The following is a 23,079-nucleotide window of genomic DNA, read 5'->3' on the forward strand; positions in this document are numbered from 1 at the left end:
TTTCCTGTAGGACTTCTAGTAACTCTGTTATTCTATACTGTGAATCTCCAAGAAGTTGTGGGTAGAACACCACTGTTAACATGTAACTGAAAAAAAGCCAAGAGGAGAATTTTATGGAATTATAGTACACTCTACCACATGAAAAGCACTGTCTCAGCCATAATTAATTCACAAGTAGCCTAGTTAAAAGTCTTTGATATCTAAGACAAATTTATTAGCAAGTAAAAAAACATCATGATGATGATAATAAAAAGATAAAGGCAATCTAATTTCTTTGCCATATATCAATAAATGAAAATACCTAATTAAAGATTTCTTAAATAATCAAAAATCACAAAGTCTTCAGTCCTAGACAAGTTGGATTATTAAGTCTTTTAAACCATTATTCTCAGAGATCTATTATTTTATATCATGAGAATCTTGGACAGCACAGGGTTTGAAAAAAAAATCTCATTATTTCCAAAGCTTGGCCTCATTCCTCAAATCAATTCATGGGAGGATTTCTGCAGCAAGAAAGACATGGATGAGTATCAGCTGCACAACTGTGTTGAAATTGCCTCGGAAGTGGGACCTCAAGTGCTCTCTGGTGCTTGTGAAAGGCTCGTGGCCAGCATGTCTGCCAAGCTACACAATGGGGCAGTGGGTGAGTATCTGTCTAATGGGCTCTACTGAAGCACTGAGAACTGTACAAATGCCTTTTGGAACATAAGTGAATTCATGTATTCTAGTATCCACTCCAAACCACAGCCAAAATACCCATCACTCAATCATCAGATGTACAGAGCATTCTGCCAATATGTTAGAATCATAATTCCCAGTATAGTAAGTATATAAAACAGTTACCCTGTAGCAGCATTGGAGTGCTGGCCAGCTTGAGCAATGGTCCTATAGGACCCATTTGGAATCTCAGAATTTGAGGACTGGAAGGAACTCCAACCAAGTTCTTTCATCCTGAAACCTTCAATAAATTAGGATATTAGGGTTCAAAAATCTTATGCAGCTTGCCCATTCACTTAGGTATAGTAGAGGGTTTCTCAGCTTCCACACTATATAACTTCTGAGCAGCATAATTCTTTATTGGGTGTGTGCATAATAGGATGCTTAGCCACATCCCTACCCACCTGATACCAGTATCACCCTCCCTGAGTCATGAAATCCAAAAATGTCTCCTATGGGGCAAAATAATCCCCTGGTTGAGAAATAGTGCTATAGAGTAAGAGCTCGGGCTTCCTGAGCTCTAAGCAAATGGTTTGTTTGTTTGTTTGTTGTTTGTTTGTTTGTTTGCTTTTATAGTGTAGGGCTGTGGGTTCAGTGTGTGTGCCCACCATCTTGTGAAATATATGAAATGGGGGGAAAATTCATAGGTATACTCCAGCACCAACATAGAGCATTGGAAATTGAAGTAATAATACCAATTATAACAGAATAATTTTTAAGCCTTTTTTTTTTTTTTTTGTACCAGGGATTGAACCCAGGAGCACTTAACCACGGAGCCATATCCCTAGCCTTTTTTATTTTTTATTTTGAGACAGAGTCTTGGCAAGTTGCTCATAGTCTTGTCTTGCTAAACTTCTAAGGCAATTCTTGCAATTCTCCTGCCTCAGCCTCTGGAGCTGCTGGAATTACAGGCCACCACCATCTCTGGCTTCAATAAATGTTATTTAACAAGTTAATGAAAGGCTTAAAGTGGGCATGATGGTGCATGCCTGTAATCCCAGCAGCTCAGGATGCCAAGGTAGGAGGATTCCGAGTTCAAAGCCAACCTCAGCAGCTTAGCAAGGCCCTAAGCAATTTGGCAAGACCCTGTCTCAAAATAAAAATTAAAAAGGGCTGGAGATGTGGCTCAGTGATTAAGCACCCCTGGGTTCAATCCCTGGTATCAAAAATAAATAATAATAATAACATTATTATTGTTGAGTATTTACTACATGCCAAATGTGGTTTTAAGTACTACACAGGTATTATTGCCTTTGATCTGTACCACAGTCCCATAAGGTAGATCCTATATTGTCCCCATTTAACAGTTGAGGCAGACAAGGGCTAGAGAAGTGCCAAACAAAGTAAACTAGATCCACAAGGGGCAAGGTCCTTCTCTGCCACCTCCTTCAGCTCTATCCAAGTTCCTCTGTTCTTTTCAGCTTGCAAGTGTCACCCCCAGGGTGCAGTCGGATCCAGCTGCAGCCCACTTGGAGGCCAGTGCCAGTGTAAACCTCATGTGGTTGGGCGCTGCTGCGACAGGTGCTCAACTGGAAGCTATGGTTTGGGACATCATGGCTGTCACTGTACGTAGAAAAAGATACAAGGGGAAACATGCTTAGTTACAATCTTGGCATTTCAAAGGCAGGCAGAGGCATGTGGGGGTTTTAAAGGAAGGGAAATTGGGAACTTGACTGCGTTATTCAGGCTTTATATAGATAAAATGTGCTGAAATTTTTCCTACCAAACTTCATTCATCCACTGATCAACCAGCACCAACTGAGTGTAGAGTTCGGTTAGGAATAAAATGTGGTTTGCGTGTCTGGAATTTTGTATCCTGTGTTAAATGGGAAGTAATCGGTAAAAGTGGGAACACCATGAAGGGGGTTGGCTAGGCAAACCCAGCGTTTTAAAGATATACCCTTTAAGCCCAGTGGCTGGAGAGGTTAGAACAGCCATGAGACCAGGAAGTCAAGAAAGAGCCACCATGGGGCTGGGGTTGTGGCTCGCCTACCACGTGTGAGGCACTGGGTTCGATCCTCAGCACTAGATAAAAGATAAATAAGTTAAAGCTATTAAAAAAAAAACATGAAGGAGCCACCCAGTTCTTTCAGCCAGTTATAATTCAGCTTTCTGGCTTCATATGTAGGATTTTTAGTTATCTGTTCACTATTTAAGCCATTAAAATATTGTTCCCCACTGAAAACTACCTTAGGAGCCATGAAACCTACAGGTAGATAGGTTCATTCTCCTTTCCAATAGGAGAACATATCTTTTCAGACATGATTCAAAGATGGGGTCCTCTTCCTTGGCATTTCTTAGGTGTGGCTGCCTACCTAGTGAGCAGTACCTACCTAGGTCCATTATTACTTTTTCTTTCTTTAAAAAAAAAGTTATGAAGTGCTTAAGATATGCAAAGAGATTTACACAGGGAGCAAATACTTCTTCTGTGTAACACGCTATCAAACCAACAGCCCTTACATTTTTGTACAAGGAAGATTGGCTCAAGAGATTCAGTAATTTATCAGAAAAGCATTGGGCCTCTACTACCTAGTCTAAGAAAAAGAAAACTCTGACTATCCCAAGAAGGGTTCTGACATTTTTTACAGTATCAAAGTTATACTTTGACCTCTAATAATATTTGGAAGTGTAAGTCATTGAAAACATATTGCCTATTTGGTTCTTCTGTATAAACAAGGGTTCATAAGGTCCAGCCGTTCAAAACCTACTGTTTATTGAATGAATCAGTTATTTAAAAAACATTTGTCTGGTGCTCATTATGTGCCAAGGCTTTGTTCTAAGCACTTTACAGACTCATTTTATTCACCTGGGTTGGGACAGTGAATGCAAAAAAATCGTAACTTTAACTGTTTCATCACCATCATGCTTGCTACCACCCAACACAATTCTCTTTGTTTTATCCAGCATGTCACTGCCATCCTCAAGGTTCGAAGAACACAGTCTGTGACCAAATAACCGGTCAGTGCCCCTGCCACAAAGAGGTGACTGGCCGCCGTTGTGATCAGTGCCTGGCAGGCTACTTCGGGTTTCCCAACTGCCGTCCTTGCCATTGCAATGGGTTTGCTGAACTTTGTGATTCAGAGACAGGGTCGTGCTTCAATTGTGGAGGTTTCACAACCGGAAGAAACTGTGAAAGGTATGGAATTCACATGCACTTTAATTTTTAGATTTTGAAATTTTTGTTCCGATTTCACAAAGGAGGACCTTCAAGAAAATACTCCACAGTATTTAAGTGTAGAACAAATGCCAGGGGTGGTGGAGATAATGGTTCCATCATGCTTCAGAGTCATCTTATGAACCCAGAAAATGTCTGATTAAATCTGTAACCCATTAGCCTGGCACGTTGCTTTTTATGTTTCTCCACTCCAACATGTAAGTCGTGAAGGGTTTAAGGACTGTACTGTGGGACTTTCAATATAAATCAAACAAAAAAATCTTTTACACAACATCTTTTAAAATATTGAGTTTTGAGAGTTGCATTGTCCTAAAGCATAGCAAATCCACAGTTGCTAACACATGACCTTTTCCCAGGAGTATTTGCTAAAAGGAAATTGCTTTGACAGGTGCATCGATGGTTACTATGGAAATCCTTCTTTAGGACAGTCTTGTCGTCCTTGCCTGTGTCCAGATGCTCCCTCAAGCAATCAGTATTTTGCCCATTCCTGTTATCAGAGTCCTTGGATGTCAGATGTAATCTGCAATTGTCTTCAAGGTTACGCAGGTATGAAGTCTAGTTCATCATTTTTCCTTCCATCCCATGCTGCAATCTGAAAATGATCACATGTTCATAATTTGTCCGCCTTGGACACATGAGTGGTGCAGAAGATCAGTTAATGGTAAGAAGGCACAATTTGCTGAGTTGCTGTTCCTTTACTGAACAATGAATTTGAAGGATTCAAAAACCAATGACAAGTAAAAACTCATTCCACTGAGCTATAATTGCTTTTAAATAATGTTTTAGAAAATTAACTGACCAAATGAGATCAAGTTAAATTATTTAAATTATAATCATCACATGCTTAGTAAAATACATATGATTAAGTAGCATATGTATGTTTTGTATGTATGTAAAACATCAATATATATGTATAAAACATGTTGCATAAGCAAATAAATAATAAAATTTAATCAGTCAAATGTTTTCTTTGTATAATTACAAGTAAGCAATTTGACTGTTATTTAACAGATATAACTAATTTTTTTCAATATCTTTGAGCACTGATTTGGGCATTGTGCAGATACTGCATAAGTTCTAATTCTAAATTTGTATCTGTTGCTCCACCAAAATTCTTTTTTTTAAAAACAGGATTTTTTTAATATTTATTTTTTAGTTGTAGCTGGACACAATACCTTTATTTCACTTATATATTTTTATGTGGTGCTGAGGATCGAACCCAGGATCTGGCACATGTGAGGGAGCGCTCTACCACTGAGCCAAAATTCTTATTTTAAAGAGTTTAATCATGAATGTGAGTATATAATGCAAGCAAGGAAAAACTTTAAAAGTCTATTTGATTTAATTATACTTAAAAATATGGCAATATTATTTTCTTCAAGGATAATTACCATTATAAATAACAAATCACAGGACTGATTTTCCTCTTGTTTGTTACACCTGAGGTTATACATGGCCTTGGTTAATTCTTGCCTCTTCTTTCTTCTCCAAGCACAGTTTGGCTTGATTCGACAGTTTTTAAGGACTGAGGCCATCTTTAGGCTAAGAGCATTTCCAAGGGGATAAACCAAAATATGAAGAGTGGATCCACCATTTGGGCACCTAAACACTGCAATTCCCTGGAGGTTTGAAGGGAAAGAGTGTTGGAGAGAAAGATGGCTTCTTCATTTGGTGCTTGGGAGAAACACCCTCAAGGGCTCATATATCAAAAACTGCTCTTACCTTTCTTCACCTTAAACACACCTCCCAATCCGTCACTTTTTTTGGGGGGGGGTGCATTTTCCCTTCAGAGCTGCCTCATTTTAACCGCAGCTCCCCTCTCATATTGGGTGAAAGTTGGTGTGCCATCAGGAGGAGTGGGGCTGTTGCACTGAACTTTCAGTCCTGGGGCACATAAGAGTAACGTTGGTGACATAAGGACTTAGAAATACTGTGCCCACAACTTCTTAGTTTTTGATAAAGACTAGAATCTACTCTTCACCAAAGACTTCTTAGTTCTGTATGATCTTTTAATTTTCTGAATGAATAATACATTAAATGAATATTTTATTTCATTTAGAATACTAAATGAAATAAAGGTGTGACTTCTCATTATACCTAAAGGAGTCCAAGAATTCTCTATTTACACCAATCCCCCTCCATTACCCAACACTTATGCCTCATCCTGTTCCCTTTTCTTACCACCTGCCTTCAGGTGTTCAGTGTGGGGAATGCGCTCCTGGTTTCTACGGTAATCCAAGTGTTTCGGGAGCATCTTGCCAGCCATGTGCCTGCAACAACAACATAGATGTAACTGATCCAGAGTCCTGCAACCGAATAACAGGGGAGTGCCTTCGATGTCTGCACAACACTCAGGGTACAAATTGCCAGCTCTGCAAACCAGGTCACTTTGGATCAGCCCTCAATCAGACCTGCAGAAGTAAGTCTGCAAAGCTGTCTGGGAGGAATGCGGTGGCTGAGTGGCAGCTCATTAATGTGTTGTCAGCTTTCCCATGCTTGCTTCATTTAGGCCGGTCCCTGCAAGTGAAAGCAGCACCCAACACCAGTTGGGTGATAGGACTGTTTCTCTGAGTTGACACCCACAGAAATGAGTGCAGTGTCACCGCAGGCTCTCTCAAATGCAGTCTCAATGTTCTCACTGCTGTTGTTCATTTGCCTTTTGTGACTCTTGTCTTTAACACCTGTCCTAGTAGATTCAAAGCATATCTCTCAAAGTGTGGTCCACAGGGTCCAGAATCACCTGGAGCTAGGGTGAGGTAGGGAGACTCGAATGCAGATTCCTAGGTTATAGGCCAGACCCCAGAATCAGAATCTCTGTGAGGCCCAGGAATCTGTATTTTAAGAAGCTCATCAAGTGGCTTTAATGTATAAATGTGAGAATCACTGTGGAAGACCAAGATTTAGTCTGTGAAAAAAGAAAGAAAAAATGTGCACTAAAATATCAGTGGATATTTTAACTATTTCCACTAACCTAAACTGATTTAGTAATCCTTTTTTTTCCCCAAATCATTTAAATAAAAAGGGCTTCGGCGAATGACATAAGGGGAAAGTAAGGCTTATAGTCATCCTTACTGTGAGCTCCCAGAGCACAGTGGGTTGACATGTGTGAAACTGGCACTTGGGGGGGATCAAAAATAATTGAATGGGTTCAGCTTAGATTCTCTAATAAATCCCATGCTATTATGAGGGTTTTCTTTGATTCATTTGGAAAAAAACGATATACCCAGGTCTAAAAAGCTATTCCCATGGTTTGTTAAATGCCAGTGTTATTGAATTTACTTCTAACAACAGCTTTCTTATCTCAGGATGCTCCTGCCACCCATCTGGAGTCAGTCCCACTGTGTGTCCCCCTGGTGAGGAAGCTTGCCTTTGTGACCCCATCACTGGTGCATGCCCTTGTCTACCAAATGTCACAGGCCTGGCTTGTGACCATTGTGCTGATGGACACTGGAATCTTGTCCCTGGCAGGGGATGTCAGTCATGTGACTGTGACCACCAGACCTCTCAAAGCAGCCACTGTGACCAGGCAAGACACTTTAAAACTTCCTAGTGCATTCAAAAGTGAGAATTGTATTGACTGAAATGTGCCTTCCAAATGTGTAAAGAAAATTTTCTAAGTGTGCTATTGTTTTTAGACATGAATAACCTTATATAGACACAGAGTTGGTATTTATTTACTAAGGAATGAAAAGACTCAGAAAAAGAGTATGAGGATCTCTGAGTTAAGCTTACCCACTTCCATTTTCCTTAGGCCTGTCTGTGACTGGGGAAGTCAGACTTCCTGCACAACAAAGCCCAGATACCAACCTTCCCTCTCAGGATCATAGGGAGGACCCAAGAAATAGGCTGTTAACCAGAAATTACTTATAAATAAACAGGTGCCTTCAGAATCCACAGTTCCTTTTGTTGTTGTTGTTGTTGCTGCTGCTGCTGCTGTTGTTATGTTGGTTGGTTGGGTTTTTTGTTTTGTTTTGTTTACCGTGCTAGAGACACAATTCCATTTTTAAAATGGAGCTGTCATTTCTGAGGACTTGTAAGTTTCTTTATGTGTGGTAAAGCAGGATTTCTTCTTTATGTTCAGACCAGCATGAGTGCTTCTAAAGAGCCCAGGCTAGATAGGCCACTGGGAGCCAATGGTCACCACAGAATATACAGCTAACACTACTTAACTATGGTTTTTAGTCAATAAAACAAGGGGCACAGAATTTTTAAAGATTATTATAATATCTATTAATGAAAAAATGTCAAATCATAATTTGTTTTTTTTTGTTTTGCCTTGTTTGTTGGCTTAATGAATCCATTTTTCACATTAATAGAGATGAGAGAGGATAAAACAATAGTAAGAAATTTTAGAAAAAGACAAATTCACAATATAGGGATCAGAGTTTAATTGGATCAAAATACTAATTTAAGAAGCTAGAGTAATCATAATTCGTATGCATAGCTCACCTCCAATTTCAGCTGCACTGTTCAATTTATTATTCAAAGGTCAAGTCTAACGTACATTTTTGAAGGGAGTTCTTACATATAGAATGTGTTTTCCTTTCTCTTCTTCCTCTTCTGCAACACTCCCCCACCAACCCACACAAACCTACCATTCTCCTTTTCAAAAATGAAAATTTTTTTTATTTTAGAATAGATTTGTGAGATTCTGATGATAGTACAGAGACAATGTACCCCACACCAGTTTTCCCCGCTGTTAACATCTTACACTAATTGCCACAATTAATGAACCAGGATCAATATATTATCATTAACTGAACTTCATTATTTATTCAGATTTTCTCAGTTTTTACTTAATATCTCTTTTTTGTTTCAAGACCCACCCAGAACTCACTATAGTGAGTCATTGTGTCTCTGTAGGCTAGTCCTGGCTGTGACAGTTTCACAGACTTTCCTTGTTAGTGATGACCTTGACAGTTTTGAGAGGTGTTTTGTAGAATGTCCCTTAGTTAAAATTAATCCAATGTTTTCCTTGTTAGACTGGAGCTATGGGTTTTGAGAAGAGCTAGGAGGTAAAGTGTTCCCCTTCTCATCACATCATATTAAGGGTACATGTTATTAACATGATTTATCACTCTTTTTTTTGGCTTCTTTATTTTTTTTTATTGGTTGTTCAAAACATTACAAAGCTCTTGACATATCATATTGCATACATTAGATTCAAGTGGGTTATGAACTCCCATTTTTACCCCAAATACAGATTGCAGAATCACATCGGTTACACATCCACATTTTTACATAATGCCGTATTAGTAACTGTTGTATTCTGCTACCTTTCCTATCCTCTACTATCCCCCCTCCCCTCCCCTCCCATCTTCTCTCTCTACCCCATCTACTGTAATTCATTTCTCTCCTTGTTTTTTTTCCCATTCCCCTCACAACCTCTTATATGTAATTTTGTATAACAATGAGGGTCTCCTTCTATTTCCATGCAATTTCCCTTTTCTCTCCCTTTCCCTCCCACCTCGTGTCTCTATTTAATGTTAATCTTTTCCTCCTGGTCTTCCTCCCTGCTCTGTTCTTAGTTGCTCTCATTATATCAAAGAAGACATCTGGCATTTGTTTTTTAGGGATTGCTAGCTTCACTTAGCATAATCTGCTCTAGTGCCATCCATTTCCCTGCAAATTCCATGATTTTGTCACTTTTTAGTTCTGCGTAATACTCCATTGTGTATAAATACCACATTTTTTTATCCATTCATCTATTGAAGGGCATCTGGGTTGGTTCCACAGTCTAGCTATTGTGAATTGTGCTGCTATGAACATCGATGTGGTAGTATCCCTGTAGTACGCTCTTTTAAGGTCTTCAGGGAATAGTCCAAGAAGGGCAATAGCTGGGTCAAATGGTGGTTCCATTCCCAGCTTTCCCAGGAATCTCCATACGGCTTTCCAAATTGGCCGCACCAATTTGCAATCCCACCAGCAATGTACAAGAGTATCCTTTTCCCCACATCCTCGCTAGCACTTGTTGTTGTTTGACTTCATAATGGCTGCCNAGTAACAAAAACAGCATGGTACTGGTACCAAAACAGGCGGGTGGACCAATGGTACAGAATAGAGGACACAGAGACTAATCCACAAAGTTACAACTATCTTATATTTGATAAAGGGGCTAAAAGTATGCAATGGAGGAAGGATAGCATCTTTAACAAATGGTGCTGGGAAAACTGGAAATCCATATGCAACAAAATGAAACTGAATCCCCTCCTCTCGCCATGCACAAAAGTTAACTCAAAATGGATCAAGGAGCTTGATTTATCACTCTTGACGTGAATCTTGGGCACCAGGCAGAGGTAGCACTGGTCAGGTTTCTGTCTTCTAAAGTCACTCTCTTCTTCCTTTACACACTGTACTCTTGGATGGAAGTCGCCACACACAACCCACACTCAAGCAGCAAGGAATTATGTCCACCCCCTGGAGGGCAGAGTATCTCCATGAATAGTTGGAATTCTTCTGCACTGGAGATATTTTTGTTGTCCCCCATTTATGCATTTATTCAATTTATTTATATCACCATGAATTCATGGATACTTTTACACTATTGGTTATGGTCCAACATTATTTTGTTGTTCAAATTTTTCCAACTTTAACCATTGGAAGCTCATTCATTAGGCCCCTGTGTCTTCTTGACATACCCCCAAATTGTAGGGTTTTTCAAAGTACTTCCTTATTTTTTTATACTGAAAAATGCTTCAGGCTCATCTTTATGTATTTCTTGCTCCAGTCCTAGAATCAGCCCCTTGTCCAATGAGTGCTGGTTCCTTTTTTGGAGATAGTGTTAGAGTTCAAGATCTGGATGCTAGGTGAACACACCCATTTTTTGTGTTCCCTTCTTACCTGTAGCCACTAACCATAGAATAAATTGGTAGAACGCCACAGACTGCTGGGCTTCCTGATTCATGAGGGACTTCTAACATGGATGACTGCTCTGTCCCACATGCCTCTTAGACCCTTTGGGAAGCATCTTTGTAGCATTACTCAACACTCAGTTCAGCCATGGAGGCTAAAGGAAGCCTATGAAGCTGAAGGTCAGATGACATTTGTTTAACCAAAAAGCACCTCATAGCAAGGGTATTTTATGTTGTTTGGTCCACTGTGGATCCCATGTGGAAGGTTACTCTCTACAATCAGGAAACACTTTTCATTGGAGTATAAAGAAGACATGTGAATAATTAGATTCCCAGCTGTTCAAACAACTACTGATAAATGTCTCTGTGTCAGCCAGGGGTGGCCCCTAGTGCATTCCCATAGAGAGATCCCAATGTGTTGTCCAATGTTTTCATCAACAGTTTAGCAGAGTTGGAGTAAGAAGTTTCTCAAATGTGCAGATACTGCAAAGCTGTAAGCTAATGTGCAGGAGACAGCACAACCTAACAGGCTGTCGTGTAGGCTAGAAACAAAAGGAAATGTTAACAGGGTAGAAGTAAAATTGTGCAATTAGGTTTTTAAAATCACTTACACAAATACAGGATAATAACTTGGCACCAGCTCCTGTGAAAAATATCTGAAAATTTTCACTTGCAAGTTCAAGCTTCAAATGAGCCAGCAGCGTGCCAGGGCTGCCAAAGGAGTGATGCCTGTTCCAACTAGAGCGGGGTCACAGCATGCCCAGCTCAGGGCAGTCATTGCTCCATATCTGCTCTGCTGGTCAGGAAGCTCCAGGAGCATTGTGGTCATTTCTGAGCACCATATTTTTTGTAATTTTTAAAAAAGTTTTAATTAACATACAGTAACTATACACATTTATAGAGTAGAGTGTGATATTTTGATACATATTCACAATGTGTAATAATCATATCAGGATGCTTGGCATATCCATCACCTCAATTCTTATCACTTCTTTGTGTTGGGAACATTCAAAATCCTCTCTTTTAGCTATTTTGAAATATGTAATAAATTATTAACTAGATCACCCTGTTATATTATAGAAGACTAGAACTTAATCCTCCTAACTGTATTTTTGCACCCATCAACCCGCCCTCCTCTATTCTCCCCTCTCTCTATCCTTCCCGCCTCCTCCATTTCACTCTCTACATCTATGAGATCAACTTTTTAAGCTTCCACATGCATATGAATGAGAGTGGTCAGGATTTGTCTTTCTGCTCAGCATCATATTTTAAACATAACATAGAGGTTATGTCCAAAAAAAAGGCAACTAGAATAAGGGATAGAACCATGCTAGTCTGTGATGAAGGTTTGAAGGAATTGGAGGCAGGCAGCTTGGAGAAGAGATGCAAAAGCCAGTTGAGATGGCCATCTTTTGTTAAGAAACAGGGAGCCTCCCTGTTTTATACAATTCCACAAGTCAGGACTCATAACAGTAGGAACCAGTTACAAGGAGGCAGATTTTGCATCAGTAGAGAAATCAATGCCCAACAATCCAGACCAACTAGCAGTACAACAGGCCTCAAGAGCAGCAAGCTCCCTATCATTCCCTCTTTTCTTTTCTTTTCTTTTTTTTTTTTAGCAGAAGCTAATGGGAATCTAAAGATGAGTAGAAACTTGGTAGACCCAGTCACTTTATGAATCTAGCTGCTAATTTACTGGAAGCCTTCTGACAGAGTTGACGTTTAAACAGATTTGGTCAAGCATACTTTAGGACTACTACAATAGTGTTTTATGTTTGTATTCTCACCTATTATTTTCTAACCTCCTCAGTTTTTAGAACAACTAGTCAATAATCCAGTTGGGAGGATTCAAGAAAGTTTAGTCTTCTCCCTCACAGTTAAACGACAGTCATTAAATGATTAATATAAAGTACAAAACAATCCTTTTTTTTTTATTTTAGCAGAACCCTAGCTCAGTTAATACAATCTACATTCCTTAATGGAAACATTACTTGCCAAATTAATTGATGAATGTTAGACCAGGTCTTTGGCTTCTCTCCCCATCTCTCTCTTCTGGGGGAAACTCCCATAACTGTAGAGGGAAAGAATGTGGCCCATTTCCCAATATGTGTTTTGTTTTCATTTACATCTGTGTATGTTTCCCCACTTGGGGCCACCTGTCCCTGAACAGCTGGACACAGGCGGTATATCCAACAGCCTAGGGCCAAAACACATTAGCTCCTGAGTCTCAGTATTATCCAGGGTGCTTGCTGGCCGTGGGAATCATCCTTCTCCTCTTTTGCACAGCTGTATGTTCTAAGTCACTGGAGGGAAAAATGTTCCCTGAGCAAATGCATTATATTTCACACCACAGAGCTCATCCCTTCCTCACCTGTGACTGTTCTCACAGCTTACAGGCCAATGTCTATGTAAACTGGGCTATGGTGGGAAACGCTGTAATGAGTGCCAGGAAAATTATTATGGTGACCCATTCGGGCAATGCCTTCGTAAGTATTGAAGCTCTTTAAGCATGTGAGTACACTCAGCTGGCCCTGCCGTGGGCACATGATGAACCCACTGAGTTTCAAATTCCTTCATTTGGTTGTTGATTTTAGATGTGGACTTCATTTGAAAATTCACAAAGTTTTATCTGAGTTTTGAAAATAATCTTTTTGTTGCCCTACAAAAAAGTTTTCTCCTATGCTAAAACTTTTAGCCTGTATTAAAAACTAGCCTATATTCAAATCCCTCAAAATTGTGTCAGGCATGGTAGTGCATGACTTTAGTCCCAGCTACTTGGGAGGCTGAAGCAGGAGGATCTCTGAATTCAGGAGTTTGGAGCCACCCTGGGCAATATAGTGAGACTACAACTAAATAATAATAATAATTCCTTGAATTCACTACAGTGGAACAGACCTCTAGGACCATGATTTATAGTCAATTTTCTGATGTTTACAAGTGTTTGGGGGAAAATTAACCACTCTGGACTGAGGGAGAGGCTGGGAGATAGGCATAGGAAGCCAGAGAGATAAATATTTCCTCAAAGTGATCCATGACCCTGGGTCTATCCCATAGTTACTTAGTTAATAAACATTCATAGAACGCCTGCTGGGTGTTTTAGGTGTCACAAACAATGTGACACCACTATCCTCTTGGAGTTTCTTCCAGTGGCCTTCATTACGACGTATGTGAGCCCTAAATAGCAGCATTTCAAGCAGCTCTGTCCAATAGAACTTTCTGCAGTGAGGGAAATGTTCAACCTCCATGCTGCCCAGTTACCAGCTACAGGTAACTAGCATGTACTGAAACAGAGGATCAGAATTCTTTATTTATTTCATTTAAAATAGCCACATTCAGTTAGTGGGTGCCACATTAGTGCACATTTAGAGTCTAGGTTGGTTCTAGGGAACAGGATTTTTTAATCTCCTTTTAAAATCAGCTTCCAAAGGAGATCAACCCAAAGAAATGTCAAATGTGATGGTCTTACCATCATGGTCACCCCTATATCGCCAATCATGATAACTCTTTCCTCCTCTCCATTTCTGTATAAATGGTCTTTTGTGGCTAAAAATATTGCCATCCTTCCCTTGCCCCCTTCAAATATGTGTACTCAGTGAGTTCTCTCCATGCTACACTTTACTTAGTTTTCTAAGCAGAATTGATCATTTCAAAACCAGGAGGAGGAGCTGGCAGTGTAGCTCAGTGTAGAGTGCTTGCTGCTGATAGTGCTGGTTAAAATCTCCAGCACTATCACCCCTAAAAGAAAAGAAAAACAAAAAACAGGGAGAAATTTTAACCTTTGGAAATTTTGTCTTAGAGGACCTCTTTTTCCATAACCATCTAATATTCCAATAATCTTATTTCATAAAAATGCTTTCACCTTTTATTGTGAAGCAATAGAGAAACTTTACAAATGTTCCCCACAGGCCACAGACTCCACTAAAGCTCCTGGAGGAGACCAGGTAATGATGAGGGAACCTTGCCTTCCAGCTGGGGAAGTGAGATAACACTACCCCCAGGGCTTCCTGCTGAAGCCCCTGGACCAAATCTGATAATATGTGCTGGATAATATCTAGTTGAGGAGGTTAGGGTGTTAATCAGTTTGTATTTGTAATTGGCCTTATTTATATTCAAACTGTCAAATGCCTTTTAAATCATTTGTTTCTTGCAATTAGTTGAAAGACATGGACCAGTGATTCCCTAATCTTTGAGAGATTGCAATGATGACAATAGCTTCCCACATCGTCCATCCTCTGATTTGATCAGGAACCTACTCAAAGTGCTATGGGGCATCAGATAATTTTTCAAAATTAAGATAATATGCATTTAATTCCCCCACTTTTTGAGAATGAAATAGCTCCCCCTTATGTAATGGAAGACATCGTGGGTCAGCACACCCAGCACACCTGGGACTTCTTTGAGTCAGTAGCATGTCTGAAGTGCTACCCACCATCAAATCCACATGTCTCCCTCAAACAGATAAAGAACATACATAGGCACACACACAATATATAAAACAGTTTCCCAAGTTTTCCATATAGAAACCATGAACTGATTTGCTATTGAAATATACAGAGGCATGTTTATACAGAGGCATGACCATTGCACAGATCTCTGAAATTGTATAGTTTTTAAATAGCCACCTTAGAAACATACGTTGGAAAGATTTTCAGGAAAGAAGAGAGAGCTGTGTTCTTGAGCTAGTCATAAGCAAAACACCAAGTGACGTTCTTTGCTTCTTTTCTCTTCCTTTTTAGCATGTGACTGCAACATGGAAGGAACCCAGAAGCCTATCTGTGACCCAGACACAGGCATGTGCCACTGCCGGGAGGGTGTCAGCGGCCAGCGATGTGACCACTGTGCCCGGGGTCATGGTCAGGAATTCCCTACTTGTCTTCGATGTCACTTGTGTTTTGATCAATGGGACCAAGCCATTTCTTCCCTCTCCAAAGCAGTGCAAGGGTTAATTAGGCTGGCTGCTAACATGGAAGATAAAAGAGAGACCCTGCCGGTCTGTGAGGTCGACTTCAAAGGCCTCAGAGAGAACATGTCTGAAATAGAGAGGATTTTGAAACATCCTGTTCTCTCATCTGAGGAATTCTTAAAAGTCAAGGATTATCATGACTCTGTTAGGTAAGCTCTGTGCTTGAGGGAAAGATAGCCCAGCTCCTGACTTACCTCAGCTCCTGCCTCTGTCTTCATTGATATCAGGGAATAGATAAGTGTTCAGTTAATAACCAGGCTAGTAACCCTGCTGGTCTGTCTTTCTTGCCTTGTTAGAATTGTATGTGATTTTTTCCAGATGCCATTGATTATAACAAAAAGACGGTCAATAAGAGGTTAATTGAGGGGTGGGAACCTAGCTCAGTAGTAGAGCACTTGCCCAGCACACTCGAGGGCATGATTCCACCCACAGAGAAAGGAGATTAATTGGGAAGTTCAAACCCAGCAGAGCTGAAAAGACAAACTGGAAGTATAGTTGTTTCTAATACAAATAATACTATTTTTTATCAAAGCACTCATGGAAAACTTGCTAAATTTTCCCAAATTTTTCAGTTGTTTAGAAGCCCATACATTAGTGTGCAGTCTTATAACAAATATGGTATACCTTCAAAATGCAAGATTGTTTTTATTACATATTGTTGATTCCTTTTTTTTTCCCCATTCATCAACCATTTCTCAAGATTACATTGGTTTCTCTGGGCCAGAAATCAGCAAACTACAGCCCACAGGTCAAATCCAAGCCAGCCCTGCTTCTGTGAATTAAGTTCACTGAAACATAACCAACCTCATGTATTCACGTACCCTCTGTGGCTGCTCTCCCTCTGGAATGGCAGAGTTGCACAGTTAGGACGGGCACCTCGACTCCTGAGGCAGAATGTGCCAACTTTCTCTGGGCAAAACCTGGATGAACTGGGTATAGTTACTATCCTCAAAGAAGCTCATAGTCTACTAAGAAATCTCAAAAAGTGAGGCTATATAATACAATGTCTTCACTCCCCATTAAAAGTTCCTGAATTAAGAAATAGTTGAAGCTATAGAGTATTATGTCCTATGTAACTCAAGTGCAACTCTAAGGTCATTCATTATTGATATGTGAATATCTCAGATATATATGACAATTGCTTAAAAGTTACACAAGGAAGGAGATACAGCCTGCTTGTATAGTTCTGAGAAAGGGCCACCACCTCATAAACACAGTGATAGGGCCCAGGGAAATCACATGGCCAAGTCAAGCTGGCCAATGAGAACAGACACATCTCTACCCTCTAATGACTTTTGCCCTGCAAGATTTTGGCCCTGTGTTACCAGATCCCCCTGCTTTTTATGAGACACAGACATTTAGATTTTCATGACATGTTTTCATTTTAAAGCATTCTAAAGCTAACCCAATAGCACTTGTAAAATGCACTAAGTGGCCCAAAGAAAACATGCCTGATGATGAGCATAGGCCAAGACCAGTGGTTTGTGGTTATAGATGTCAGGAAAATGTCAGTGTACCAACAAGAAAGAAGAATGAGCCAGTCTGCAAAAAGACTGCAAGAGCCCTAAGTAGAGCCAGAGAGAAGACAGCAGAAGGGGGATCCCGGGGCCATGCCTACAGTGACGAGAAGACGGTGGTGGCTACCGGTCTTCTCAGAGAAAGACTTGTGTTTCCTATTCCATCCTCCCACTTCATTGTGCTCCTTTGCCATTGCCTCACCAGGGGACTCCCAGGCAGGGATTGCCTTCTCCTGTGTTTGTCTTTTTAAGCCAAGTGTAATTACATAATGAACATTTGCTGGATAAATTATAAATCAAAGGGGAGCAGGAAGACAGAGAACCTGGGATGTCAAAAGCATGTACTGGGAAGTCAAGTCTCCCTGGTTTGCATCCACTAGATATGTGTAGCTTCAGGAAGGTAACATAACTTCTCCAAGCTACAGCTTCTTCGTGAACAAAAGAGAGATAAAGTGTTTGTTTCATAGGATTCTTGGGAGAATTACTCAAGATGGGACACTTAGTATAGAGTTTGGCACATAGTATTTAAGGAATAACAATAATTATTATTTTTATTGTTATCACTATTAGTCTGAAGAATCATAGTTATGACAACTGAAGCCTGAAGGAAAAGTCTATAGAAAAGAAAGAGAAGAAAAAGCTAGGAAAGCATTAGCTAATGTTCTGTACTTGTGCCAAGATAAATTAGTCCCATAATTCATGTTCCCTTAAGTGTACCCTCCAAGATTTTCACCCAGTTTCTGCATCACAAAGGATATACTCATAATCTACTTGAACCAGCTGTATATATTGGACCCAGCAAATTGAGGTTTTACAAAGGTATGCATGATCAAAGAGAAGATGATACGAAAAAATAGACCCAGAACACGCTCACCATGTCACTCATGAAAATTAAAGTTAAGACCCTGCACAGAAGGAGCACTGAAACAAAATTTGTTGAACATAGATTTACTCTAAATTAAGAACTGATTTTTACTTTAGGCTGGGTGACTTGTTCTTTGTTATCATGTGTTGCAAACCAGAGGTAGATGGCCTCTTTTAAATTGATTTAAATGAACCATGTCTAAATACATGTTTTAAAATGCAAAGCAAAGAAAGAGAGAGCATAAATAGTTGACATGGAAAGATTATAAACCCTTATTCTGCCAGAATTGGTATACAGGTATTAGTTTAAATGAAATATTTCAGGAAGCTTAATTAAGAGAAAACAAATGAACCATAAACAGAATTATAGAGTCAAATGAAAAACTGTGTTTATGGAGGGGGGTCCCTTCTAATTGAGTACACCCAAGATAATAAAAGCAATTTATGTGGCATGTTTTTTCAGTAATATATCACACATAATACCTTACCCTCAGTAAACACATTAACCCTCATTTCTCCAACAGAAAACAAATCACGCATCTAAATGAACAATTGAAAACGGTGTACAAATTCCAAGATCTGACAGAAACCATAGTAAGGATGAGGAATGAAACAGACCACTTGCTTGAAAACGTTCAGGAGAAAATTGATTTGCAATCTAGCATTCTTAATGCAAGCACTGAAGGTAAGAAGAAAAATGGTCTTTGACTGTTTCTGCATGAAGTTTGATGAAATCCATCGTTCATTCCATTAGTGAGTCATCCCATACTTAACCATGGCGCCTGAATGCTTTAGAACATGCAAACACACCCATTAAATGTTTTGTTTGTATATGAAGAGGTCAGCTTTTTAAACATTACAGAGCCTGGTTAACATTTGCTCAAAATAACAAATAAAGGTAACAATATCTGATTCTAAACAAATACTAAAACCCAAAGAAATCTAATGCTAAACCCTATAAGGTGTCTTGAGTAATCAGCAACTTAGAAATTCTAAGACGGCTGTAAACAAATGAGAGAGAGGTTTCTGTGCCTTCCTGGGTGTAAACTACTGCATTTCCAGCAACCACAAATACAAAGGAATATGCAGCAAAAAGAACTAAACACAACATTTCTCATACGAACTTTGTAGGAATTAGTCAAGCAACATACTAGAAATCACATTGCATAGTTCTTAAAACTGAATGTGAGCCGTGCCAAAGCAAAATCAACTTACAGAATAAATGGAACTCTAAACAAAACCGTGTAGTTCATCTCCTGTTTAAGATGACATCCCTATTGTATTTGGTGATGGACAACCTATTACTACCAAGAGAAGCAATACTGAATTACCTACCCTGTCTAATTAAGAAGAAATGGGAGAAAATACATGTTTTTCATCTAATTTCAACCCCAAAAGAGAGGGCAAAAAATACAATTAGGAATGCCTAATTTCCCTGAAGAATGCCTACATTTAGTGAAATGAGTTCTACCACAGATCTATTAATGATGCTCAACACAATTTACTGATTCCTAATCTGAAATAATTTGCAATCTAGCATTCTTAATGCAAGCACTGAAGGTAAGAAGTTTCTGCATAAAGTTTGACCGCATGCTAATCCTCTCAAATTTGCAGTCCAACAGTAGTTACCCAGATTTTTCTGTATTCTTGACACTATGCTGGTCAGTAGAAATAAGGCAATGAATCAGCAAGTACCTGCCCTTGAGTTATTCCTGTCTGCTGAGGGAGACAGGAATAGAAACAACCATGTTAACACTAGCAACTGCTTTGGAAGCAGAGTAGCAAAGAATTCTTTCTGGGCTTATTAGGAAAGGCTTCAGGGAGTAGGTGGCCATTGAACAGAGCGTCACAGGACAGAGATAAATCTGTCATATAAATAAAAACTAAAAATCATTCCAAGAAATAGGAATGTGTTTTTAGTTTTTTCATGATAAATGAGAAACGTGATATATTAAGAGCATGACAATGGTAAGAAAGTTTGAAAAGATAAGGTGTGGTTGTTTTATGCTTGGATATGCTTATGTAGGAGGTAAAGATCAGGAGCCTGGCCCCCAGTTCCCAAAATGTAGAGGTATAGTTTAAAAGTCTAATGTATGTTAATATCCATTAAAATATACCATATTACATTCATGAATTCATGTTTTATCACAAATACAGAAAATAGAAGTGTTAAGAATGCAGGCTCTCGAGTCAAACCACTGGGTTCAAATCCTGGCTTGCTATCTTACCAGTGAGGTCTTGGCAAATAACTTACCTCACCAGAGCCTCTGTTTTCTCATTTGTAAAATGATAATGATCACACTAATGTATTCTTCACTGTGTTTGCTGAAGACTGAGGAAGAAAATCAAAGCATATGCATATAAAAAACACTCAACTGGCAACCAGATGCCTGTAATCCTAGCAATTTGGGAGACTGAGGCAGGAAGATTACAAGTTCAAGGTCAGCCTCAGCAACTTAATGAGGCCCTAAGCAACTTAGCAAGATCCTTTCTGAAAATAAAAATTTAAAAAGGGGGGCTGTGACTCAGCAGTAGAGCGCTCGCCTTGCACATGCAAGACCCTGGGTTCAATCCTCAGCACCACATAAAAATAAATAAGCGAAATAAAGGCATTGTGTCCAACTACACCTACAAAATAAATATTTTAAAAAATTTAAAAAGGGGTGGGGATATAGATCAGTGGTAAAGCATCCCTGGATTCAATCCCCAGGAAAGGAAGAAAGAACAAGAGAAGAAAACTCTCAACTAGCTATTCTTAGCTAACATCGTCAGCCTCAACATCAGGAGTCTGTGAAGTGCAGCCCTAGGACAATTCCTGCTGATGGGCTCTTTTTGCAAATAAAATTTCATTAAAACACAACCTTAGGGGCTGGGGTTCTGGCTCAGTGGTAGAGCACTCGCCTAGCACATGGGAGGCCCTGGGTTCGATCCTCAGCACCACATAAAAATAAATAAAATAAAGGTATGTGTCCAACTACAACTGAAAAAAATTTTAAAAAACACACACAACCTTACCTGTTGTTGCTTTCCACATACAATGTCAGAGTTGAGTAATTGTGACAAAAACATCATGGCCAGAAAATCCTAAAACATTAATTCTCTGACTTTTGCTGAATCGTTTGTCAACTCCTGCTCTTTACAGTCAAGTAAACTTAATTGTTTTATCATATTAGAGTTTATATAGGTGTTTATAGTCAACACTTTATATTTGTGACATATTTTACAGAATTTTTCATATTATCTCAGTCCTCACAAAGTATTAAGAATTTGCAAATAAAGAAACAAAATCTAAGAGATTAACTGATTAGCTCTAAGATGTATCCAGAAAGTAGAGAGTGGAACCAGGACAAATCCATCCCAGTGGACTTTAATGTCAAAGTTGTGTATCTCATGTCCAGATCTATTATACTATGTCTCTTCTTCCCCATTAAAGGCAAAATCAAGCAAGAGGATCTTGAAATTTTGTAGTGAAAGTTTCGACCAAGATAGTAGCCAAACTGTAGAATGATCATAGTGAGAGATGATGCAATTATTTTTCACAAAATTTAGCTTACCTCAATTTGTGTTGATGTAGATTCCTTAGAAAATATCAAGAAGTATTACCGCATATCATCATCTGCTGAAAAGAAAACTAATGAAACTGGTTCCATCATAAATAACTCTGTAAACACCAGGACCAGCTTGCTTACCATTTTAGATACACTGACCTCAAAAGAAAACTTGCCATTGGAAAAGTTAAAGCAGATTAAGATACCAGATATCCAGATATTGAATGAGAAGGTAAATACTCATAACGGTACGTAAAAGTGTTGGTGGATTCTATGTGGTATACAAACTTCTTAATTGTATCTCACTGTCTTTTTTAAAAAATATTTGTTAGTTGTAGATGGATACAATACCTTTATTTTATTTGTTTATTGTTATGTGGTGCTGAGGATCGAACCCAGTGCTTCACGTGTGAAGCAAGTGCTTTACCACTGAGCTACAGCCCCAGTCCTCCCTATTTTATAGTTTTCTTTTACTTACTTTTAAATTTAGATTAATAAAAGTGTGAGCAATTCAAATATATAATATATAAATAATATGTAATATATATTTTATCAAAATATATAAATATATTTAATTTTTATTTTTGATTAACTTTTAATCATATTAAAGATTATTGCCTGACTTTATTGTTTTATATTATTTACTATTTCTGAAATGGTATACCGATTGTGGGCATTTACTCCTCTTGCTTTTTGTAAGTAAAAGTTAATACCTATTTTATTTTATTTTTTGGTGCTGGGGATTGAACTGAGAGGCTATTTACCAGTGAGGTACATTCACACTCCTTATTATATTTCTATTTTCAGGACAGGATCTTGCTAACTTTCTGAGTCTGGTCTCAAACTTGGAATCCTCTTACCTTACCCTCCCAAACTGCTAGGATTATATACATGCACCACTGTGCCCAGCTAAATTAATACACATTTTAAAAGAATAAAAATTAAATTAACATGGAGACCCTAAAATCTAACCATTTTTCCCCTAAACTATAAATACAAAAATGACATATTGGCACAATACTGAGAAATAATTTAGGTAGTTATTCAGTTACCTAGTTACCTAGGAAACATTCAATAGGTCACCCCCATTTACCAAGCTTGAATAACTGTTGAAGAAATTCACATGAATAAAGCAATGCCTTACTTCAAAGAGTTCAGTGCTGTTAGAAAATCTGCTAACAAGTTGTCTTTTAACATAAATCATTTCTCCTGTGAGGTGTGTGGAGAACCTGGGAACTTGTCATGTGATCTCTCACCCTGTGGGGGAGCTCTCTGCAGGGACTCTGAGGGACACAGGCGGTGTGGTGGTCCCAACTGTCATGACTCTCTGACCCTCTCAAGCAATGCCCTCCAAAAAGCCCAGGATGCAGAATCTGTGGTTCAAAATTTGAACAACCAGTCTCAAGGGTTGAAGAATCAGGTAAATAATCTCTTCTCTTGCTTG

The 23,079-nt window shown here is 39.0% G+C and overlaps 1 protein-coding gene across 2 annotated transcripts in view; it reads left to right on the forward strand.

Annotated features, from left to right (window-relative positions):
• Window positions 1-23,079, forward strand: part of Lamb4 (laminin subunit beta 4) — a 101,575-nt gene that overhangs the window by 61,555 nt on the left and 16,941 nt on the right. For both annotated transcript variants that reach the window (XM_048786097.1, XM_048786098.1), the window contains 11 exons: window positions 466-643; window positions 2,139-2,282; window positions 3,622-3,853; window positions 4,281-4,438; window positions 6,087-6,311; window positions 7,198-7,418; window positions 13,133-13,229; window positions 15,480-15,855; window positions 18,612-18,772; window positions 21,662-21,867; window positions 22,852-23,055. In XM_048786097.1, coding sequence (XP_048642054.1) covers window positions 466-643; window positions 2,139-2,282; window positions 3,622-3,853; window positions 4,281-4,438; window positions 6,087-6,311; window positions 7,198-7,418; window positions 13,133-13,229; window positions 15,480-15,855; window positions 18,612-18,772; window positions 21,662-21,867; window positions 22,852-23,055 — 2,202 coding nt within the window. The remainder of the gene's footprint in view (window positions 1-465; window positions 644-2,138; window positions 2,283-3,621; window positions 3,854-4,280; window positions 4,439-6,086; window positions 6,312-7,197; window positions 7,419-13,132; window positions 13,230-15,479; window positions 15,856-18,611; window positions 18,773-21,661; window positions 21,868-22,851; window positions 23,056-23,079) is intronic.

The sequence above is a fragment of the Marmota marmota genome, unplaced genomic scaffold (genome assembly GCF_001458135.2).
Source record: "Marmota marmota marmota unplaced genomic scaffold, marMar, whole genome shotgun sequence".
Taxonomy (NCBI): domain Eukaryota; kingdom Metazoa; phylum Chordata; class Mammalia; order Rodentia; family Sciuridae; genus Marmota; species Marmota marmota.